Below are 19,416 nucleotides of genomic sequence, written 5' to 3'. Positions count from 1 at the left end.
TCTGCTGACCTATTACCTACTTGCCACTGGGAACAGTGCAGCGCGAAAGACTATTCATAGCTGCTCCCCATAACGTCCAGGTCAAGTTATTACTTGTCTCCCAATTGGTTCAAATCTCCTTGGTGTTTTCCGGATTTTGTGCCTTGTTCCCGTGTCACCAGATAATCGTAACTTCTATCCATCTGCAGCCCTCCAAAACTTCGCCGAACCCTCTAGAACTACCCGGGTAACGTTGCTCGTGTGTTTATGTGTAGTGCACGAAGTAAAATTTTTCTCTGATTTCTTTTTTTTCAGCTCTCTATGAAAGGAAAAGAAAAAAAAACTCTAGTCTTGTCCATATAATATATCATAAAGAAATATTTACAATATGTCTGAATTAGAAGATTCAATGAACAACTTAAATGTTAACGAAGGTGGCCGTCAGTCCAAGAGCAACTACGTCCCACCACACAGAAGAAACGGTCAAGGGTCCTCGGCTTTTGCAAACAATGGATCCCGTGGTGGCGGTTTCGGTGGCAGAGGAAGAGATAACTTCTCTGCTGGCCGTGGCGGCGGCAGAAACGGGATGAACTTCAGAGGCGGCAGAGGAAGAGGGCCCACAAGAGGCCAAGGCCGTTGGGTTCAAGGTAAACACGTCCCTGCTCCAAAAGACGAAGAACTGGAATTAAAGATGTTTGGAACTCCAGAGGATCCATCCTTCCAGTCGTCCGGTTTGAACTTTGACAACTACGACGATATCCCAGTCGAAGCCACCGGTGAAGACGTCCCTGAACCAATCACCCAATTCACCAGCCCTCCTTTGGACGAGCTGTTATTGGAAAACATTAAACTTTCCAGGTTTACTAAGCCTACTCCAGTGCAAAAATACTCCGTCCCAATCGTTTCTAATCACAGAGATCTTATGGCTTGTGCCCAGACCGGTTCCGGTAAGACTGGTGGATTCTTATTCCCCGTTTTATCTGAGTGTTTCCAAACAGGCCCAGCACCTATCGAAGTCGAGTCGGAGACCGTTTTCCGCAAGCACAGAGCCTATCCAACTATTTTAGTCATGGCTCCAACAAGAGAGCTGGTCTCCCAGATCTACGATGAGGCTAAGAAGTTTGCCTACAGATCATGGATGAGACCTTGCGTAGTATATGGTGGTGCTAACATCCGTGACCAAATGGAAGACTTAATCCTCGGTTGTGATCTTTTGGTCGCCACTCCTGGTAGATTGAGTGATCTTTTAGAACGTGGAAAGATATCGCTTGCTAAGATTAAATACCTCATTTTGGATGAGGCTGACAGAATGTTGGATATGGGTTTCGAACCACAGATTAGACACATTGTCCAAGGTTGTGATATGCCTTCTGTCAATGAGAGACACACCCTCATGTTCTCTGCTACTTTCCCTAGAGATATTCAGTTATTGGCCAAGGACTTCCTGAAGGACTACATTTTCCTTTCAGTCGGTCGTGTTGGTTCCACATCCGAGAACATTACACAAAGAGTTCTTTCTGTCGAAGACGACGAAAAGAAATCCGTCTTGCTGGACATTTTGTCCTCTTCAGACGACATAAAGGAAGGTCTGACCCTTATCTTTGTTGAAACAAAGAGAATGGCAGACACTTTGTCCCACTTCTTAGTCACAAGAAACTTCCCTGCCACCTCCATTCATGGTGACAGAACACAACAAGAGAGAGAGCATGCTCTTCACTTATTTAAATCTGGTGCTGCTCCAATTTTGGTTGCCACTGCAGTTGCCGCCAGAGGTTTAGACATTCCAAATGTCACACACGTTGTCAACTACGATCTACCAGCTGACATTGACGATTACGTCCATCGTATTGGTCGTACCGGTCGTGCTGGTAATGTTGGTATTGCCACTGCATTCGTTAACCGCGGTAACAAGAACCTGATCAAGGGTTTAATTGAACTGTTAACCGAGGCTAACCAAGAAGTTCCTCAATTCCTGAGCGCCCTTTCCAGAGAAGCTACTATGGGTAGAGGCGGAGCCAGAGGTGGAAGAGGCGGAAGAAACGCTTACGGAAAAGATTTCAGAAGATCTTCTAACTACCCGCCTCAGCCAAGTTCCCAAACTTATGGTAGGGCTAATGGAGGAAGTGGTTACTTCGGTGGTTCTAACTTCTACGGTAGTGCTCCAAGCAGCAACACTACTCAACAATCGTCTGGTTCTGATTGGTGGTAAACCACCAGTCAGTCACACACAGGATGCTGTCGCTAGGCATTTTTTTGATTGCTTTTCGTTTTTTGTTGGTATCAATTTATAAAGGTATCAAATAGTTTTGGACCAACAGGGAGCATGACCCTGCTGGAATCCAGTTTTTGCGGTTGGATTCCACTTTCCAACCGCTCATCACAGTCATCATGTTTATTCAGCATCTTCTCATTTGATTTTTCTTGGTTTTTCTATTGATTGTTTGATTAGCATACGTTTTTCTGTGTGAATTTATCGTTGTGTTAAAGTACAGCAAGTGGATCTACACTGATAATATTATTAATTTTGTTTGTATATTATTTGTTTCTCAGTTGTGGTGCTTGATTATGGTGTTTCTTTTTTAATTTTAGTGGGTAGTGGAAGGAGTTATGGAAAATAAAGAAGATATCTTTTTGTTTGCAGTGGTGTATTTGCAGTGGTGATATTATATGTATATACTCATTAGTAGAGTCTAACTAAGTTTGAAAGAGCTAAAAGAAAAAAGAGTATATACTCTTTATACTATATTATTACGTATGGTATAAGGTATTTACTGCAAGTCCTTCTTAAGGGTACCCAAGAAGGCGGCCTTCTCGGCTGGGGTTTGGAATCTACCCTTACCGAATTTGGAAGCAGTGTCGATCCACTTAAGGGTGACTTGCTCGGTGGCCTTTCTGGAGGTTTGAGTGTACAAAGACTTTCTCAAGGTGACAACTCTCTTGACTGGACCTGGGATGGAACCCTTGATCATGACGAAGTCGTTTCTGATCTCACCGTATCTGACAAAACCACCAAGAGGAGTAACGGTCTTCTTGGTTCTGTCATACTCGGTAGAACCGTTGGACTCATCATCACCCTTACCAACTCTGTAAATCTTGTGGTTGATAGAGGTTCTGTGGTGGAAACCGTTTTGACCGGCTCTGGCAACAGTCCACATAACGTGGGCTGGATGCCAAGCACCAATACAAGCAACCTTTCTCAAACCTCTGTGGGTCTTTCTTGGAAGCTTCTTGGTTCCCCATCTGTGGGTGACACCTTCGAAACCGTGACCCTTGGTGACAGCGATAACGTCAATGTTCTCGTTCTGCTCAAAGACGGTGTCAACAGCAATGGTCTGCTCGAAGTGGTCTCTGGCCCAGTCGACCTTCTCAGAAATGGAACCACCGTTGATTTGGATCTCAGCCAAGTGAGCTCTCTTTTGGTTCAAAGGGGTCTTTCTGATCTGGGTGTGGACGAGGACTCTGACAACAGAAGCGTACTTCTTGATTCTGGCCAACTCAGTCTCGATAGAGGCTGGGTCGTTGGCGTACTTGGCAGAGTACTTGCTGAAAGCGACCTTCTTGGACTTGTACCAGTTCTTGTAGAATCTTCTTCTAACATCATCAGACAAGTGCTCAGCCCAGACGGTGGTCAAAGACTTAAGACCGCTGGTGGTCTCAACGTAACCAACGACACCGACAACAACGAGAGGTGGAGTGTCAACAATGGAGACGGCCTCAACAACCTCACGCTTGTGCATCTTGGAACCTGGACGGTCCAAGTCTCTCACGATGGTGGACATACCAGCCTTGTAACCCATGAAGGCGGTCAAAGCGACTGGCTTGGACTTGTCGTCCTTAGGGAAAGCCTTACATCTGGCTCTTGGAGAAGAGGCTCTCTTCTTTGGCAAGAAACCAAGGGAACCGTGACGTGGAGCTTCAAACTTTCTGTGAGACATTATACAAATTTAGTAAAGGGTAAAAAGGTGGAGGAGAAGAGAATGGGTGAAGGTGAAGTTTTTTTTTCAAGCTACTGTGAATGCGCGATGGTGAAAAATGTCTTTTTTTTTGGTGGCATTGAAAGATTCTTGTTGATGATTCTCCGTACTGAAATATACGTACGGATCAAAAATGTCCGAGAAATTTTCAGCATTAGACTATCCGGGTAATAACTAGACTCGCGCTAAAAACCTTTTCAACTAAAATTACCCGATTGGGCTGGTCCGCGATGCAACACCTAGCCGGTAGATAAGTAATTCTATAAGGGTGGAGACCCCGTATGGGATTGACATCATTTATTGCTCCAGAAAGCAATAACTTGAACCTGATGACTTTGGAAAGGCGCCACACCTCTCGTGTAATAGGCTTCATTCCAAATTCAGTTAGTTTTAGGTTCAGTTGTAGCCTTTTCTCCCTCAGTTCTCTTCTACCTCCCTATTGAATGACATCGATAATCGTGCAGCAGCCTCGCTTTCATCCCTCTCAAACCTTGAAAAAATTCTTTGAAGAGAAATCTTAGTCATAGACTCATCTGGAAAAAAACCTCTTTTTCTTCTCCTTCCACTTTATTTTTTATCTTCAGGTGGTCTTTTGACGTTTTATGAACCAAACTTGCCAAGATTACATTTCAGATCACATTTGGAAAACCTCACCATGAATATCTTAAGAAATAATCGTCATTTCCTCAAGTCGTTGGTCTTTCAACAGACCAGATTGTCATCATCCGCCAGACTGGACAGGGCCACTCTTACCATTAGAAACGGCCCCGTCTTTGACGGTTACTCTTTTGGTGCCAACAAGAATATCAGTGGAGAAGCTGTCTTCACCACCTCCTTGGTTGGTTACCCAGAGTCGATGACTGATCCGTCCTATAAGGGACAAATGATCTGCTTCACTCAACCCCTGATTGGAAACTACGGTGTCCCATCGGGAAAAACCAGAGATGAGTTCAATCTGCTGAAGTACTTTGAATCTCCTCGTATTCAATGTATCGGTATTATCGTTAGTGATGTTGCCTTGCAGTATTCTCATTGGACAGCTGTCGAAAGTTTGAGTCAATGGTGTAAAAGAGAGGGGGTCGCTGCAATTACTGGAGTTGACACCCGAGCATTGGTCACCTACCTGAGAGAACAGGGTTCTTCGTTAGCTAGATTGACCGTTGGTGAAGAGTATGATGCTGATGAAGACGCTGCTTTCGAAGATCCTGGATCGGTCAACTTGGTCCACAAGGTCACCACCAAGGCTCCGTTCCACGTCCCATCTCCTAATGCCAAGTACCATGTTGCTGTAATTGATTGTGGTGTCAAGGAGAACATCTTGAGATCCCTGGTTTCCAGAGGAGCTTCGATTACCGTTTTGCCATATGACTACCCAATTCAAAAAGTTGCCAGCAAATTTGACGGAGTTTTTATCTCTAATGGCCCAGGTGACCCAACCCATTGCGCTAGCACTGTTCAAAACTTGAGAGAACTGATGCAACAGAATCTGGATCTACCAGTCTTTGGTATTTGTCTGGGCCACCAGTTGTTGGCATTGGCTAGTGGAGCTAAGACCATCAAATTGAAGTACGGTAACAGGGCCCACAACATTCCAGCTTTGGACTTGACTACTGGTAAATGTCACATCACGTCCCAAAATCACGGATACGCTGTCGATGCCTCGACTCTACCTTCCGACTTTAAGGAATACTTCATTAATTTGAACGATCAATCCAATGAAGGGCTGATCCATGATTCTCGTCCTATCTTCTCCACTCAGTTTCACCCTGAGGCTAAAGGTGGACCCTTGGACTCAAGTTACCTGTTTGACAAGTACTTTGATTTGTTGGCTGAGTACCGCCAAAAGTCCAACGACCCAAGTCACTTAAAAGTAGATGATCTTTTGGTTGACATTCTGCCTAAAGTGAGAGTTGTGTAGGCTACCCATAGTAATAGATAGACATCCCAAGATGAGTCGTAGATTATGGAGGGAAGAGCTTTACTAGGACCGGATCTCTAGCCGCGCGAAGACATATCCATCCGCCTAAGGATAGTGAAAATTCATTCTTCAACGTCTCGTACAATACTTGAATAACCGTCTCAGAATGCATGTTCTTCTAATAAACGATGATGGGCCTCCCAATCTAATGTCCTCTCCATACGCCAAGTTTTTAGTGGATGCTATTAGGAATCATACAGACTGGGAACTGAGCATTGTGGTGCCCTCGCAACAGAGATCTTGGATCGGTAAGGCTCATTTTGCAGGCAAGGAGTTAACCGCTCAGTACTTGTACTCTGCTTTGAATTGTCCTATGGATGACTCATCTCATGGCCCATTTGCCAGTCCGGTATCTCGTTATCGTGAGGATAAGAATCTTCAGGAATGGGTACTTATAGACGGAACACCAGCATCATGTACCGATATTGGTGTTCATCATCTGTACAAAGATAAACCCCCTGTTGATTTGGTTCTCAGTGGGCCTAATTACGGAAGGAACTCGACTGCTCTGTATATAATGGCAAGTGGGACATTAGGAGGTGCTCTGGAAGGGGCATTGACCGGGAAAAGAGCTATCGGTTTAAGTTATTCTTTTTATACCAGAGATCATGATGCTAAAGTGTTAAAAATTGCTTCCGAACTGAGTCTCAAGTTGATTAAATACCTCTATAACAACTGGCATCCTGAAGCTGAATTGTATTCCATCAATGTTCCCTTGAAAGACTCCTTAGGTCCTGATACAAAGGCCATATTTGCCCCAATCTTAGAAAATAGATGGGGCTCCGTCTTCACCAAAGTCATTGAATCGAAAAAGGACCTCCCAGAAGTATCCGATATTGTTGATGAAACTGTTGCGCATAAAACCACTTTCAAATGGACTCCCGACTTTGATTCCGTCCATACCAGCGTAAAGGAAAGTGTTGGTCTGAATGATGGTAAAGTCGTTGAGCAAGGTAATATCAGGTATGTAACTATTTTGCCTTTCTTCAGAGTATTGTCTACTAACAATTTAGTGTCACTCCACTTAAAGCAGTTTACAAGGGTGTTGACTCCATTGAGGGTGAAATTGATTTCCAGTAAGTGTATAATTCGGTCTACAGCTTTTTTATTTCTTCCTCTAACACCCTAGAACTGACGACCAGACCGAAGATAAATCGGTACTATTGGTCACCTATGACAAAAACTCTTACATCTTCGACCCTTTGATCAATGCCATGGAAAGAAAACTTCCCAAGGTGCCAGTAGTAAGTACTTTTCCTGAGAAGTACCACAAACTAGTTCATTACGGCGATTATGAGGGACTGAACTTTGACAAGATAGTGAGTGAGCCCTCATACAAGGTTTGTTCTTATATCTATAGAAAGGCGCTGATTAGAAAGCACTATCTAGCTAACACTGTTAAGGTTTACAAAACGAAGCACCCTGAGTCTATTTTGGCTACCCATGTACCCTTATCGTACCAATTGGAATTAGACTATGCAGAGTTTTTGGATGATGCCTTGGACGAGTATTTAGATTTGAGAGAGGAATTGGAAGAGAATGAGTCTTCAGGCTGTCACAAAACTTATATTCTGAAACCAAGTATGAGCGATAAGGCTCAGGGCATTCGAATTTTCAGAACTATTGACGAATTACAGGCAATTTTTGATTCATTCGAAGATGAAGCGTCTGATGCCGAGGAAGAGGCCGAAGAGACTAACGATGCTGCCTCAGACAATCGCATAATCATCTCTCAATTGCGTCACTTTATTGTTCAAGAGTATGTTGACAAACCCTTGCTTCTGCCCCAATATAATAATAGGAAGCTACACATTAGAACGTACATTGTTGCCAATGGGGACCTTGAGGTTTACGTATTCGAAAAAATGCTGTTGTTGTTTGCAAATGATCCCTATGTTTCTCCCGAGAAGACTGAAAAAGATGAAGATGGAGTCTTTATTTTGAATGGCCATTTAACAAATACATGCGCTCAGAAGACAGTCATCACCGATGAAATCACAGATGCTAACACCAATGTCGTTGAACTGTGGAGCTCCAAGTTAACTGAAAACCAAAAGCAAAAGTTATTTGGTCAAGTTAAGGAGATCGTCAAAGAGCTTTTCAAAGCTGCATTATCTGTAGACAGAATCAACTTTCAACCATTAAGTAATGCATTTGAAGTTTTTGGGATTGACTTTTTGGTGGATGAAAATTTCGAATGTTCACTTCTAGAAGTCAACTCCTACCCCGATTTCAAGCAAACGGGAGACGATTTGAAGCAGATAATTTACCAGCTCTTTGAGGGGATTGTGGATCAATGCATCTCCCCGTTTTACTTTCCAGATTCCAAGAAGAAAAACCCTCTCATGCACAAGGTATTGGACACTAATACCGGTAGCTTAAGCTGAATAATAGTCAACTGTATTTCTATAAAAATTACATTGAAGAAATAGATTTTTCATTTGCTCTGTTTGTCACTTTTCTTTTCTAATGTCATCCTTGGTCATGGGCTTGCCTTCAATATTAATATCGGTCTCACCGTTCATCTCCCGACACCATTTAAATATGCTGTTCTTCATTCTTTCCGTTCGAACCATTCCGTTCCGTATAGTGGTCAAACATCGAATGAACTCTTCATTCCTCTGTAAAGTGATTTGTAGCAATTGTCTAGTGGATTCCGCGTCCTTTGGGTCAGATATACCAAAGTTGGGATCCTTCACAAACTCTGGAGTTTGAAAGAAGGGGTCTGTCACAGTAACTCCCTCATTTGCCTGAGATCTTGTTATACGCTTGTCTTTGGCTTCAGCGTACACAGGCGGCTCTTTGTTTGCCTCAATACTCGAGGCTTGAGAAGTCGTTGATGTGCTGTTGTCAACGGTGGTTTTGCATCGAATATTAGCAGATTCAAGTTGTCTATCTAAATCATCAAACGATAGATGGTGATCGTATTCAGGTAATTTCATGTGGTCAGGGTGAAAATTGTTGTAGTCATCGCCAAGGAAAAAATCCATGAGCTTGAATAGTTGTACCACCGTCTCCTGTTCCTTTTCGATCAACTGGATAGTTTGCAGACTCAAGTTCTGAAGATTTTTACTCGTCTTGGGGTCATAGGTCCTTCGTATCGTAGGTCTTGTAGCTATATCTGTAGGGTCCTGGATTGGTTCCAGAATTTCCCCCACATTAATCAAGTTGAATGGATTATCGTCCGTATCATCTTCGGAGTCTTCACTTTCATTCTCAGCTTCTTCTCCTTTAGACTTTTTATTACCGTTGGAAATTTGTTTAGCTTGTGTCCTTCTCTTTTGTGATATTTCATCGCTTTCATCCTTATAGTGCTTTCGTTTCAAGTTATTGGTAAAGACGATCTTCGACCCATGAACGCCTAAACTTTTGGTCACTCCAGAACGGAAAAACTCAAACTCAGAGCCCAATCTCGTTCTATCCACCTTTGAATATGAGTCAAAGAGCTTGTTACCACGGTTGGTTCTTTTTCCAAACGATCCACTAAATTGCGGGTCGTTTATAGGGTAGTCTTCCGTGTCTTCGTAGTCGTAATCTGAATTGAAGGTATTTCCGGATTTTTCCCTTTCCAGAGCATTCTTTAGTCTTACTATACAACCCAGTAGTTCACCGTCCATGTTGCAATTTAGGTCGATCGTGTATTGGGAGTAAGCAGTGTGAACCAGAATAATGAGCTACTTTTTTGAGGGACCAGAACAATAACACTAGAGATCCAGCCAACTTGGTGTTGGGATGTATGGCCGGTTGGACACATAAGGGGATGGTGTGAACCTGATAAGACAGATTCAACCACCCTACTAAAAATACGCTCCTATTTACCCTATTTAAGCCGGAGAGCCTCCTACTCCAGCAGAGTAAACTAAACTCCATGTCTTAGTCATTCCGTCATCAAGAAATCTGACTGGTAAGTCGGGATTGTTGAAAAAATCAAACGAGGCTCTAGGATTGAAAAGAGCCAAGTTCAGCATCAGAATTCCCCTCCAGCCACTATCGACACTGTCTACAATTGCCTGTAACTTAGTCTCCCATTCTTCACGTGTGAATTGCGGATCACGAACAAAGGAAGACAATGAAGTGATCGGCAGCATGTGAATACCTTGGATGTGAACCAATTCGTTACTGAACCATGTTGTATGGTCAACCTTATTGCTGAAGAAGATACCACATACTTTGTTTGGGATGAAGTTTGACGGCATAATTGTGTTATCTGAGCGATATAACATGTATGAGTTCAACGATGTGTTTAGAATACCAAGCATCAGATTACTTCTGTCTTCCATGGCGGAGTCTCCAATGACCTTAGCCCACAGCTTAATTCCATAATAGGAGTGGTAATCTTCACTGGAGGACTCCTCATCTTTACCATCAGTACTTTCAATGATTCCCTTTGCCCAAGAGTGTCCAACATACCAATCAAATGCCCTGAAAACAGGGAAATGAGGGTCATCAGACGAAGGGTTAGCGTAATCACGGATAAGGGTATTAACCCAATCTTTGATGGAATCGACCCAGTTTCCTCCTAAAGCCTTGTCAACATGTGCAGTTACTGCTGCAGCGTGTACATGATACCCATAATGGAAATGGTGATCGTTGTAGTAAGTGTTACCAAAATCTACTTCGGGATGTCCTCCGAGACCACCGCTCGAAACAACTCCTTTCCAGGTTGTGTCATATGCCAGACCGTTGATCTGATTATTGTTTGAAAATCTCTCAATGGCTGCCTTCATTTTGGAAAGAATATTCTCCGCAAGTTGTCTGTCTCCCACGACATAGTATGCAGACCACAATACGAGGGCGTACTTACTAAGAACTTTTCCACTGAAATACATGGAGTCAAGGTTTGATTCTGCGGCTATGTCATTGTTTCCCTCATTTACAGCGGCTGTCCTGATTGCAGTTAGTGCTGTTTGTGAGTACGACGGTGTTGAGAACCCAGGTATTTGAGACCATGGCTCAAAAGAGACATTGGTAGGCAATGTTGACCTCATTTCCAGTTTCTTGGTTAGAACCCCAACCATTGTACCGTGAGTTTGATCATCTAACCTGATACCAGTTCTGGCATCGTTAGTGGAGTCCGTAAAAGTGTTGACATGATGAGGCAAGGCCAAGATCAGCGGATTGCCGCTGTTAGAGTTCCCCGTGGTGGCATAGTTGATTGAGTATATCCCATCACTTCCCAAAACAGAGCCTGCAACGGATGCAGCTGTGGGATAGCAGCCTGCAGCTTGATCCATATCACTATGAGATCCACGGATCAGCTGAATAACGGCTCCATGGACAGAATTTGAACCAATGATAGAATTGGAACCTCTTCTTGCAAACTGAATTCTTTGGGGACTATTGACGTATAAAGTCCAAACAGAGTCGTCAAAGAGCTCAATTCTGTATTTGTCAATACCATTTCTTGGGGCGATGTCTCCAGCGACCGATCTAATACCCACAGCAGAGTGAAAGTAAGGGATCAAGTTATAGTATACACCAGTGATGAATCCCATTCCTTGTACAACAGGGAATTGTATAAACGAGGACCCCGAGGTGAGATTAACATTGATAGAGAACTTTCGTGGAGTATCCAGATCGATATCAATGTTGGATTCAAACTCTCTTGCACTCATTACGAAATACTTGATTCCAACTGGAGAATAGAAGAACTGTGGAGGATTACCATCAGCGAAATGACGTTGGCTGATGCTGGTTTGGGAGATCGCCAATCCATTGAATCCGTCCCCAGTATTTTTGGAATACCACAATGCATACGGATTGGTGTAGATTGGAGTTGTCTGATCACCGAAGAAGAATATTCCCGTTAAGAAATTATTAGTCTGCACCGCAGTCAAAAGGTTCTCTTAAGTTACGTGATAGACCTGCAGGAAGACCTACAGGGGAAGGAGCTAAAGGGAACCTAGTTGGCGTGGAAGTTGCAACTGGTTGGAAAAGATTACCGGAGGTGTCAGACATGTGAATTCACTGTGGCACAAGACGATGACTGGAGATGAGGAAGAGAAACCGCTGGAGAAAAAAGAAGAAGGAAGAGGAAGTCGGCTTTGTATCTGAATCCATCCGATTAGTCCCTGTTGCACAGAACTATAATACGCATGCAACAGCGCATTTGTTGTTCTCCTGTTATTCTTTGCTGGTGCCTTGCAGGGCAACGTTTTCCTCGAATTTTCTGTATCTTATGTAATCTTTTTTGAAGACCCGCTCCTGTAATCCCAATATTTACCGCTAGAAAAGACAACCAGGGTACTTGAAGCAAAACTATGAGCAATAATGGCTTCTGATCTGATTAACCTCCAAAGAGATTATTTACTGAAACTAATAGGGAGTGTGGAAACGTCCAATGGCCTCAAGTGTCTTGTCCTGGACGCCAATTCAGAGAGGTTAGTCAATAGCTTAATCGACAGCAACACTTTGCTGAGGTATGTTACCACGGTGGAAAGAATAGATAAGAAGCGGAAAATACGGCTCTCAATGGAAGGAGTCTATTTAATTGGACCTACAAAGTTTTCAGTTAATTGCCTTCTGGCAGACTTCCAGATCAATCCCACTCGATACAAAAAAGCTCATTTGTTGTTTTTATCTCCGTTAGCAAGAGAGTTGACGAATCTAATTATGGGAAACAAACAGTTGGAGGCAAACACAATTACGCGAAGGACCGTAGATTTTACTTTGCTGCCTTTGGAAAGTCATGTCTTCCTTTCGGATGCTCCCGATTCTCTCCCAACCTTGTACAATGAGAACTGTTTGGACTTGATTCGATATCAAGCGTCTCGAGCTGTGCAAACTTTAATGAATCTTTGCATTATAACTGGAGAGTATCCTTTAGTTAGGTACTATTCTCCCCAGAATCCCATTAATAAGTCCTCGGTATTGCCCCGAATGATTGCACAGGAGTTTCAAAGCACACTGGATGATTATTGCAGAATTAAGCAAGATTTCCCTGGTGATAACCCAAGGCCCCGGTCAATTTTTATCATCACCGATAGAACAATGGACCTGCTGGCACCATTGATGCATGATTTTACCTATGAGGCAATGTGTTTTGATCTACTTGAGTTCGCTGAAAATGTTGACGGTGATTATCCCAATACGTATCGTTATTCTGTGGAGAATGAAAATGGAGAGTTATTGGATAGAGAAGCTTCATTAAAACCCCCCATTGATGACTACTGGGAAGAGTTGAGAAATATGCATATTTTAGATGCCAGCAATCAATTAGATGTGAAATTGAATAAGCTGATAACTAATAACCCTATGATGGTTGATAGAGATAAAGCCTCAGGAACAAGAGATTTTCTTTTCATTGTTGCTCACTTGCATGGATTTGACGAAGAGCGCAGGAAGATAATGTTACACAAGAAATTGACTGAAGAGCTGTTGGTAATAAATAATGAACGTCATTTGGCAGAGTGTGCTGATTTTGAGCAAAACTGTGCTGCATTTGGAGTTTCTTATGATGGCGAAAAAATCAAAGACATGGCATCTTTTTTACTTTCATGGATCTCTTTAGACTATTTTACCACTTCCGATAAGATACGTTTAATCCTGATTTACGCCATCTACAGAGGTGGACTGATTAGAGCAGATGTATCAAAGCTGGTAAAATTTGCGGGATTAGCTTCTGCTGAGGAACACGTCATGACATTGTTTGAGAATTTTTCTTTACTTGGATTTCAGCTTTTGAAAGCTCATCCAAAAGACAAAAGTTTCAAGAAACAGTTTTGGCACAAGATAGATAGTAATGCTGTTCTAAACACATCCAGATATAAACCAGCAATCCAGGCTATCGTAGAACTAGCATCAAAGGGAATCCTGGATGAAGCTTCATTTCCTTACATAAAGGATAAGCCTTTGGAAGTTAGTGAAACAAACCCTGATTCGGCAACTTCTCTCAAAAATCCAAGGTATAGAGCTGCTTGGAGCAGAAAGGGTAGCAGTTATAGTCCGCCTAAGCAGAGAATAGTAGTATATTCTGCAGGCGGTATAACATACTCTGAAATGAAGGCTGGATATGACGCTGGATGTTTATTGAATAAAGATGTTTTTATTGGAAGTGATGAGGTCATCACTCCGAGGATGTTTGTGAATAATGTTATTGACTTGACGTCTGATAGAGCCTCATTATCGCTATTCTATGATCGAAGAAGAGCAGCGGGAGAGTCTGCTCCAAAAGTTTTGTTTGAACAGGAGAGTCATCATCGTCCTTCTATAGGTGGTCCTGTTGATTCTTCTGCTAGTTTGGCGTCCACCACATCGCAATCCCACGAGCCTCCTACAAATGATAAAGAAAAGCATCGAAAAAGGGATAAGCTGAAGAAATTTTGGAAATAGAATGTACTCTTATCGAAATTAATATTCAATCTTGGGTCTTTTCCTAGCCTTTCTACGGTTATTTTTAGGCTGTATCACTCCTACAGCCACGGGTTGCGGCGGTGGTGGTAATGGCGGAGGAGGAGGTGGTGGTGGTGCTGAAAGGGGAAATGCAAATGACAACTGGAATGGGGGTACGAAGGTTTGGTTAGGACCAGAATTAGATTGGATTGTAGGATTAATAGAAGAAAAATGCTGTGATGTTGGTGGTGGTGGTGGTGGTGCCAACGAATGATGGCCCGGTGTGGGCAAATGTTGTACAGTAGATTCAGAATTCTCAGGTTTCTGGATGACAGGGGATATTGGTTCGATTTCTAAGTTCTGTCCCTCGTTGGATAATTTCTGAAACCCATATGGAGTTACCGAATCCTTGAATCCCCCGGATCCCCTAATTTTCTTTAATTGTAAGACGTATCGGGACCTTGCATTATGTTGTCTAGTGATGTCTGAATTTCCAGTTTTCGCCTGTGCTAATCGGTTTGCCATTCTACCAAAATTATCATCCTTCGGTATAAGATCTACCCTTCCCTTTTCTTTCCATTGTGCTATTTGGTCCTGCTTATATCTTTCACTTCTGAGGATTCTATCATTTCTAAGACGTTCATATCGTCGTATTGTATCTGGGTCTGAGGAAGTGGCAGCTTTGACGAGAGCCTTATTTCTCAACCTAACTAACTTCCTAGTTTCTTTTTCCACGTCTATTAACAAACCTGAGTCTTCATGGGTTGGTGTTTCCGCTGGCGTTCCTGTGCTACTCATATTATCATGCCATAGGATGGGCTTAAGAGTGATGATCAGATATCAAAGGTAGGATCAAAAAAAATTCGAGAGATATGAGCATTCTGCATGAAGATAGACCTTTAAGTAACGATTCATGAAGTTTGTGGCTCTGGTTTCAGGAGGAAAAGATTCATGTTTTAACATATGGCATTGCTTGAGCCAGGGACATGAACTCATAGCCTTAGCCAATTTGTATCCTCCCCCAGAGGGCTCCGAGGAATTGGACTCGTTCATGTACCAAACGGTCGGTTATCAGGCATTGGAACATTATGAAGAATGTATTGGAGTTCCAATGCACCGAAGAGTAATTGCTGGAACGTCAAAGAATCAGCAACTTGAGTACGAAAAGACAGAGGATGATGAAATAGAAGACTTGTATCAACTCTTGAGCGATGTCAAGGAATCTCATCCAGAATTGGAAGCTGTCAGTGTCGGAGCCATTCTTTCATCGTATCAGAGGACTAGAGTAGAAGATGTCTGTGCGAGACTGAATCTGGTAGCACTCTCTTACCTGTGGCAGATGAATCAACTAGGGCTTATGGGAGAGATGTGCCAATCAGGCATGGATGCAAGAATTATAAAAGTTGCTGCAATTGGTCTCGATGAGAATGATTTGGGGAAATCTCTTATTGAAATGTACCCCAAACTTATAAAACTCAATGACATGTATGATGTTCATATTTGCGGTGAAGGTGGTGAATTTGAGACCTTGGTTTTTGACGCTCCATTCTTTCTAAAAAAATTATCAATCACTCACCAAGAGGTTATTAAGCCATCCAATGATGAAGTTTATCATCTTTCCTTGGGTTTTACGACTCAAGAGAAAAGCAAGGAAGACGGAGATGCTACAAAATTTTTGAGTGCTCCGCCACTGCTGAATGAAGAGATGGAAAGCATTTATGATCAATTAAGTTCAACTAAGTTCAAGATCCCCTTAGTAGAGAAAGAAGCCCAATCCGCACTCGTTGAATTTGAAGTTACATCGAAACAAGTCGGTAATCTACTTTATATCTCCAATTTGTCATCCCGGGAGGACGAAATTGAATCACAGATCACTAGCATTTTCACTCAGTTGACAGACATTCTCAACACTCATGGTCTTTCATATGAACACATTCAAAGTGTCCAGCTGTTCCTACGTGATATGGACGACTTTGCCAAGGTTAATGCCATTTATCAACAGTATTTTACCAAACCCCTTCCCTCATCTCGGGTATGTGTGCAAACGTTGCTACCCGAGAAGAATCAAGCTTTGTTATCAGCCATTGTCATTCCCAATTTGAAAGACAAATCAGGAGTTCACGTCAGAGGAATTAGTTACTGGGCGCCCCATAACATAGGACCATACTCACAGTCTATTTTGCATAAACAGCAGAGAACTACGGTTGCATTGATAAGTGGACAAATCCCTCTGATCCCCCAATCCATGGTCTTAGCTGACCCTAACGACAGATTACTCAATGTTGCCTTATCGCTTCAGCATTTCGACAGTGTAAAGAAGCTCATCTCACTTGACCAGAATGCTTTTGCTATCTGTTATTTCAAAGACCTAGAGTACCTCCCAATTGCCATAGAAGCTTGGAAACTTTATGAACCTTCTTCTAAAGTACCGGTGGTATTCGCTCAAGTGACACAACTCCCCAAATCAGCTCCAATCGAATGGAGCGGGTCAGTGTATCAAGAGACACCAAACTACGATGATTACTACGGTGATTCGTCAGAAAATGAAGATGAGTCCACACAGATTGCCAACAACTTGTCCTCGCTAGAATTACAGGGACAATCGGTCACATTTCAAGACGGCTACGTTAGCTTGACATTCGCCCCAGGCCTATCAGCCACAGCACACAACACGGTAATTTTAAACAAGGGGCAGGCAAGCAAGCTGGAAACCATTCCACAGGAATATTCCGTCGACATCATCCCCGTCAACAGACTGTTCGATTTCACAGGGAAAGATCAGGACCTAGCCGTACTCCACAGGCTGAACATCTGAGATCAGGCATGAGAATCCTTACACCATCTATGTTGCTCTAGGGCTGTCAACCCTATTATGCACGTGACGGTGCGACTCTTTCAAGATAGTCTCTAATCGCGCGCCAATATGACTAAAAGTCCTCTTTAAAGATATTTTTTTAATCGTTTCCAACCAAGGTTTTAATCTTACAGTACAACAGAAAAAAATGGCTATTGAAACTCCACATGACCCAGCTTTGCAGGCTCCTACTCAAGGAAAGCTGAGAAAGTCCCTGGTTCCTGGTACCGTCTTGATCCTGTTGGCTGGACGTTTCCGTGGAAAGAGAGTTATCTACCTGAAGAACTTGGAAGACAACACTTTGCTGGTTTCTGGACCATTCAAGGTCAACGGTGTTCCATTGAGAAGAGTTCACGACAGCTACGTTATTGCTACTTCCACCAGAATCTCTGTTGAGGGTTTGGACCTGGCCAAGTTCGACCTTGCCTACTTCAACTCTGAAAAGTCAGGTAACGAGGAAGACAAGTCTGAGGCTGACTTCTTCGGTGACAAGGCTGAAAAGAAGACTGTTTCCCCAGAGCAGATCGAGGACCAAAAGGTCGTCGACAAGGCTTTGCTGGCTGAGGTTTCCAAGGTAGCTCACCTTGAGGAGTACCTCGCCGCTCCTTTCTCTTTGAGAAGAGGTGACAGACCACACTTAATGAAATTCTAATTCACCTGTGACTCTATCCCCTTCCAACAATACACCATGCCCGTTCCCATCAACTTTTAAAAGAAACCGATAAAAGCATAATTTTATCCTTTGTTTTACGTTTTGTATCATATATATAGGTTTAAATTTATTACCGCAACCTTCTGCTGTGGCAGCCATATGGGCATCGGTCGTGGTTTCGTATTACTTATAGGATAATCTGGGGTAGGTAAGAATCTAATTGAAGTCTTGAGGTGTTATTCGGACCCATGTGTATGGGTTCGCTGCCTAACTTTTTCTCTAGCATAAACGCACCTCAATGTACACATCACATTTTACACAGCCTTACCTATGGAGAATTACGAAGATCAATTGTTGATATGCTTCGACAAGGAAGGGTTGAACAATGCAGATAAACCGATCCAGTCGGTGAACGAGTTCGACCCTTCCATCCCGAAGTTGCTTCCCCATGAGCGCATGTACAGTATTCAAGTTGGTGATAGATTATTTGCTATTAGTGGGGCCTCATTATCTTCCGATGGACCTTCCTATTTCACCAATTTCTTCCAAAAGAATGAAAATGAGGGCAAAGTCTTGTTCATCGACAGATCTCCTGTCGTTTTTGAGATTATTCAAAAGCACTTGCAAGGCTATCATATCAGCATAGACGATCCTTCTGAGTACATACACCTCTTTGAAGACGCTAGCTACTTTAACTTGTCCAGGCTGACAAAAGTTGTTCGTGAGATGAATTACTACGTGGTTATCGGCTCACGTCCCTTCGTACTGGAGAGAGGTTTGCTGAATGTTGAGGGCAACTCTCCAAATTATTTCACATTGGCATATGATACCTTACTTCAGAACCCAGCCAAGGTCATCCACCAACGGAACTTAATTCGTCCTCCTCCTCAGGCACCTCTTACGGTTAGCAATAGAAGTCCACATTTGTTTGCCATGATCGTGAGGTATTTGCAAGGAGAGAGCGTTGATTCTATTGACGATTCTCTGCGGCATGATTTAATCAATGAATGCAAATACTATAGGTTTCAAGCGCTAGAACAAAAGCTGATCAAACACAATATAAGAACGAACGTTATCCGCTGCTGTGAAGAGATTGTGATTGATTGTAAATACATCTCACCAAAGGGATTGGTCAGCCAAACGGTCGAGTCAACAGTTGGATATTTGATGTACCAACGGCCATATGTCGATAAGTATCCGAGGGAGTTGGTGATGCAAATATCGACAGCAGAGGCCTCTTTAGTTGCTACTTTGGATAATCAATCCTACGAACTAATTTTAGCCCCATCCCTAGCCGTGAGATTAGACAAGTTATTTGGCAAGTTCACTTCAGCACCATTAATCTATGGACAATTGCAAAATTACGAGGATCTGGCAAAAGATTCGGGAAAGCTGACAATGTTGACACGAATTGATAATGATGTTCCTGCGAGAATAAATAATTTTGAGAGAGACAGGCACTGGATGTCAGAAGCACTCCACACACAAAATCTGCAAAATGACGAGGAAATGTCCACAATCAATTTAACTAGAAGTCTATGGAAAGTGGGCGTTCACAATCAGCAACTTTGGATGGAGGCGATCAAGATTGAGGGTATAACGAGCGCATATGGATGGAACTCATCGACTTCATTTCTATAGATGCTTG

At 42.8% G+C, this 19,416-nt stretch overlaps 10 protein-coding genes across 10 annotated transcripts; 7 read left to right on the top strand and 3 right to left on the bottom strand.

Annotated features, from left to right (window-relative positions):
- Positions 1 to 367: 367 nt before the first annotated feature.
- On the top strand, positions 368 to 2,188 carry PAS_chr4_0140 (ATP-dependent DEAD (Asp-Glu-Ala-Asp)-box RNA helicase; the record flags this gene model as incomplete). Its single annotated transcript, XM_002493500.1, has 1 exon — positions 368 to 2,188. The coding sequence occupies one exon, from the start codon at positions 368 to 370 to the stop codon at positions 2,186 to 2,188; it is 1,821 nt and encodes a 606-aa protein (XP_002493545.1).
- Positions 2,189 to 2,747: 559 nt separating this feature from the next.
- On the bottom strand, positions 2,748 to 3,914 carry PAS_chr4_0139 (60S ribosomal protein L3; the record flags this gene model as incomplete). The annotated part of the gene is made up of 1 exon (XM_002493499.1): positions 2,748 to 3,914. The coding sequence occupies one exon, from the start codon at positions 3,912 to 3,914 to the stop codon at positions 2,748 to 2,750; it is 1,167 nt and encodes a 388-aa protein (XP_002493544.1).
- A 694-nt stretch (positions 3,915 to 4,608) lies between these two features.
- Positions 4,609 to 5,871, top strand: PAS_chr4_0138 (Small subunit of carbamoyl phosphate synthetase; the record flags this gene model as incomplete). Its single annotated transcript, XM_002493498.1, has 1 exon — positions 4,609 to 5,871. The coding sequence occupies one exon, from the start codon at positions 4,609 to 4,611 to the stop codon at positions 5,869 to 5,871; it is 1,263 nt and encodes a 420-aa protein (XP_002493543.1).
- A 166-nt stretch (positions 5,872 to 6,037) lies between these two features.
- On the top strand, positions 6,038 to 8,318 carry PAS_chr4_0137 (uncharacterized protein; the record flags this gene model as incomplete). The annotated part of the gene is made up of 2 exons (XM_002493497.1): positions 6,038 to 7,007; positions 7,081 to 8,318. The coding sequence occupies 2 exons, from the start codon at positions 6,038 to 6,040 to the stop codon at positions 8,316 to 8,318; spliced, it is 2,208 nt and encodes a 735-aa protein (XP_002493542.1).
- A 66-nt stretch (positions 8,319 to 8,384) lies between these two features.
- On the bottom strand, positions 8,385 to 9,548 carry PAS_chr4_0136 (Subunit of the histone deacetylase Rpd3L complex; the record flags this gene model as incomplete). The annotated part of the gene is made up of 1 exon (XM_002493496.1): positions 8,385 to 9,548. The coding sequence occupies one exon, from the start codon at positions 9,546 to 9,548 to the stop codon at positions 8,385 to 8,387; it is 1,164 nt and encodes a 387-aa protein (XP_002493541.1).
- Positions 9,549 to 12,201: 2,653 nt separating this feature from the next.
- PAS_chr4_0134 (uncharacterized protein) lies at positions 12,202 to 14,262 on the top strand (the record flags this gene model as incomplete). Its single annotated transcript, XM_002493495.1, has 1 exon — positions 12,202 to 14,262. One exon carries the CDS (start codon positions 12,202 to 12,204, stop codon positions 14,260 to 14,262), a length of 2,061 nt encoding a protein of 686 aa, XP_002493540.1.
- Positions 14,263 to 14,280: 18 nt separating this feature from the next.
- On the bottom strand, positions 14,281 to 15,060 carry PAS_chr4_0133 (Hypothetical protein; the record flags this gene model as incomplete). The annotated part of the gene is made up of 1 exon (XM_002493494.1): positions 14,281 to 15,060. The coding sequence occupies one exon, from the start codon at positions 15,058 to 15,060 to the stop codon at positions 14,281 to 14,283; it is 780 nt and encodes a 259-aa protein (XP_002493539.1).
- A 115-nt stretch (positions 15,061 to 15,175) lies between these two features.
- PAS_chr4_0132 (uncharacterized protein) lies at positions 15,176 to 17,077 on the top strand (the record flags this gene model as incomplete). Its single annotated transcript, XM_002493493.1, has 1 exon — positions 15,176 to 17,077. One exon carries the CDS (start codon positions 15,176 to 15,178, stop codon positions 17,075 to 17,077), a length of 1,902 nt encoding a protein of 633 aa, XP_002493538.1.
- Positions 17,078 to 17,264: 187 nt separating this feature from the next.
- PAS_chr4_0131 (60S ribosomal protein L6) lies at positions 17,265 to 17,768 on the top strand (the record flags this gene model as incomplete). The annotated part of the gene is made up of 1 exon (XM_002493492.1): positions 17,265 to 17,768. One exon carries the CDS (start codon positions 17,265 to 17,267, stop codon positions 17,766 to 17,768), a length of 504 nt encoding a protein of 167 aa, XP_002493537.1.
- A 330-nt stretch (positions 17,769 to 18,098) lies between these two features.
- On the top strand, positions 18,099 to 19,409 carry PAS_chr4_0130 (uncharacterized protein; the record flags this gene model as incomplete). The annotated part of the gene is made up of 1 exon (XM_002493491.1): positions 18,099 to 19,409. The coding sequence occupies one exon, from the start codon at positions 18,099 to 18,101 to the stop codon at positions 19,407 to 19,409; it is 1,311 nt and encodes a 436-aa protein (XP_002493536.1).
- Between the last annotated feature and the right edge of the window lie 7 nt (positions 19,410 to 19,416).

This window comes from Komagataella phaffii, chromosome 4, assembly GCF_000027005.1.
Source record: "Komagataella phaffii GS115 chromosome 4, complete sequence".
NCBI classification, from domain to species: domain Eukaryota; kingdom Fungi; phylum Ascomycota; class Pichiomycetes; order Pichiales; family Pichiaceae; genus Komagataella; species Komagataella phaffii.
This window is presented reverse-complemented; position numbering and strand designations above follow the sequence as displayed.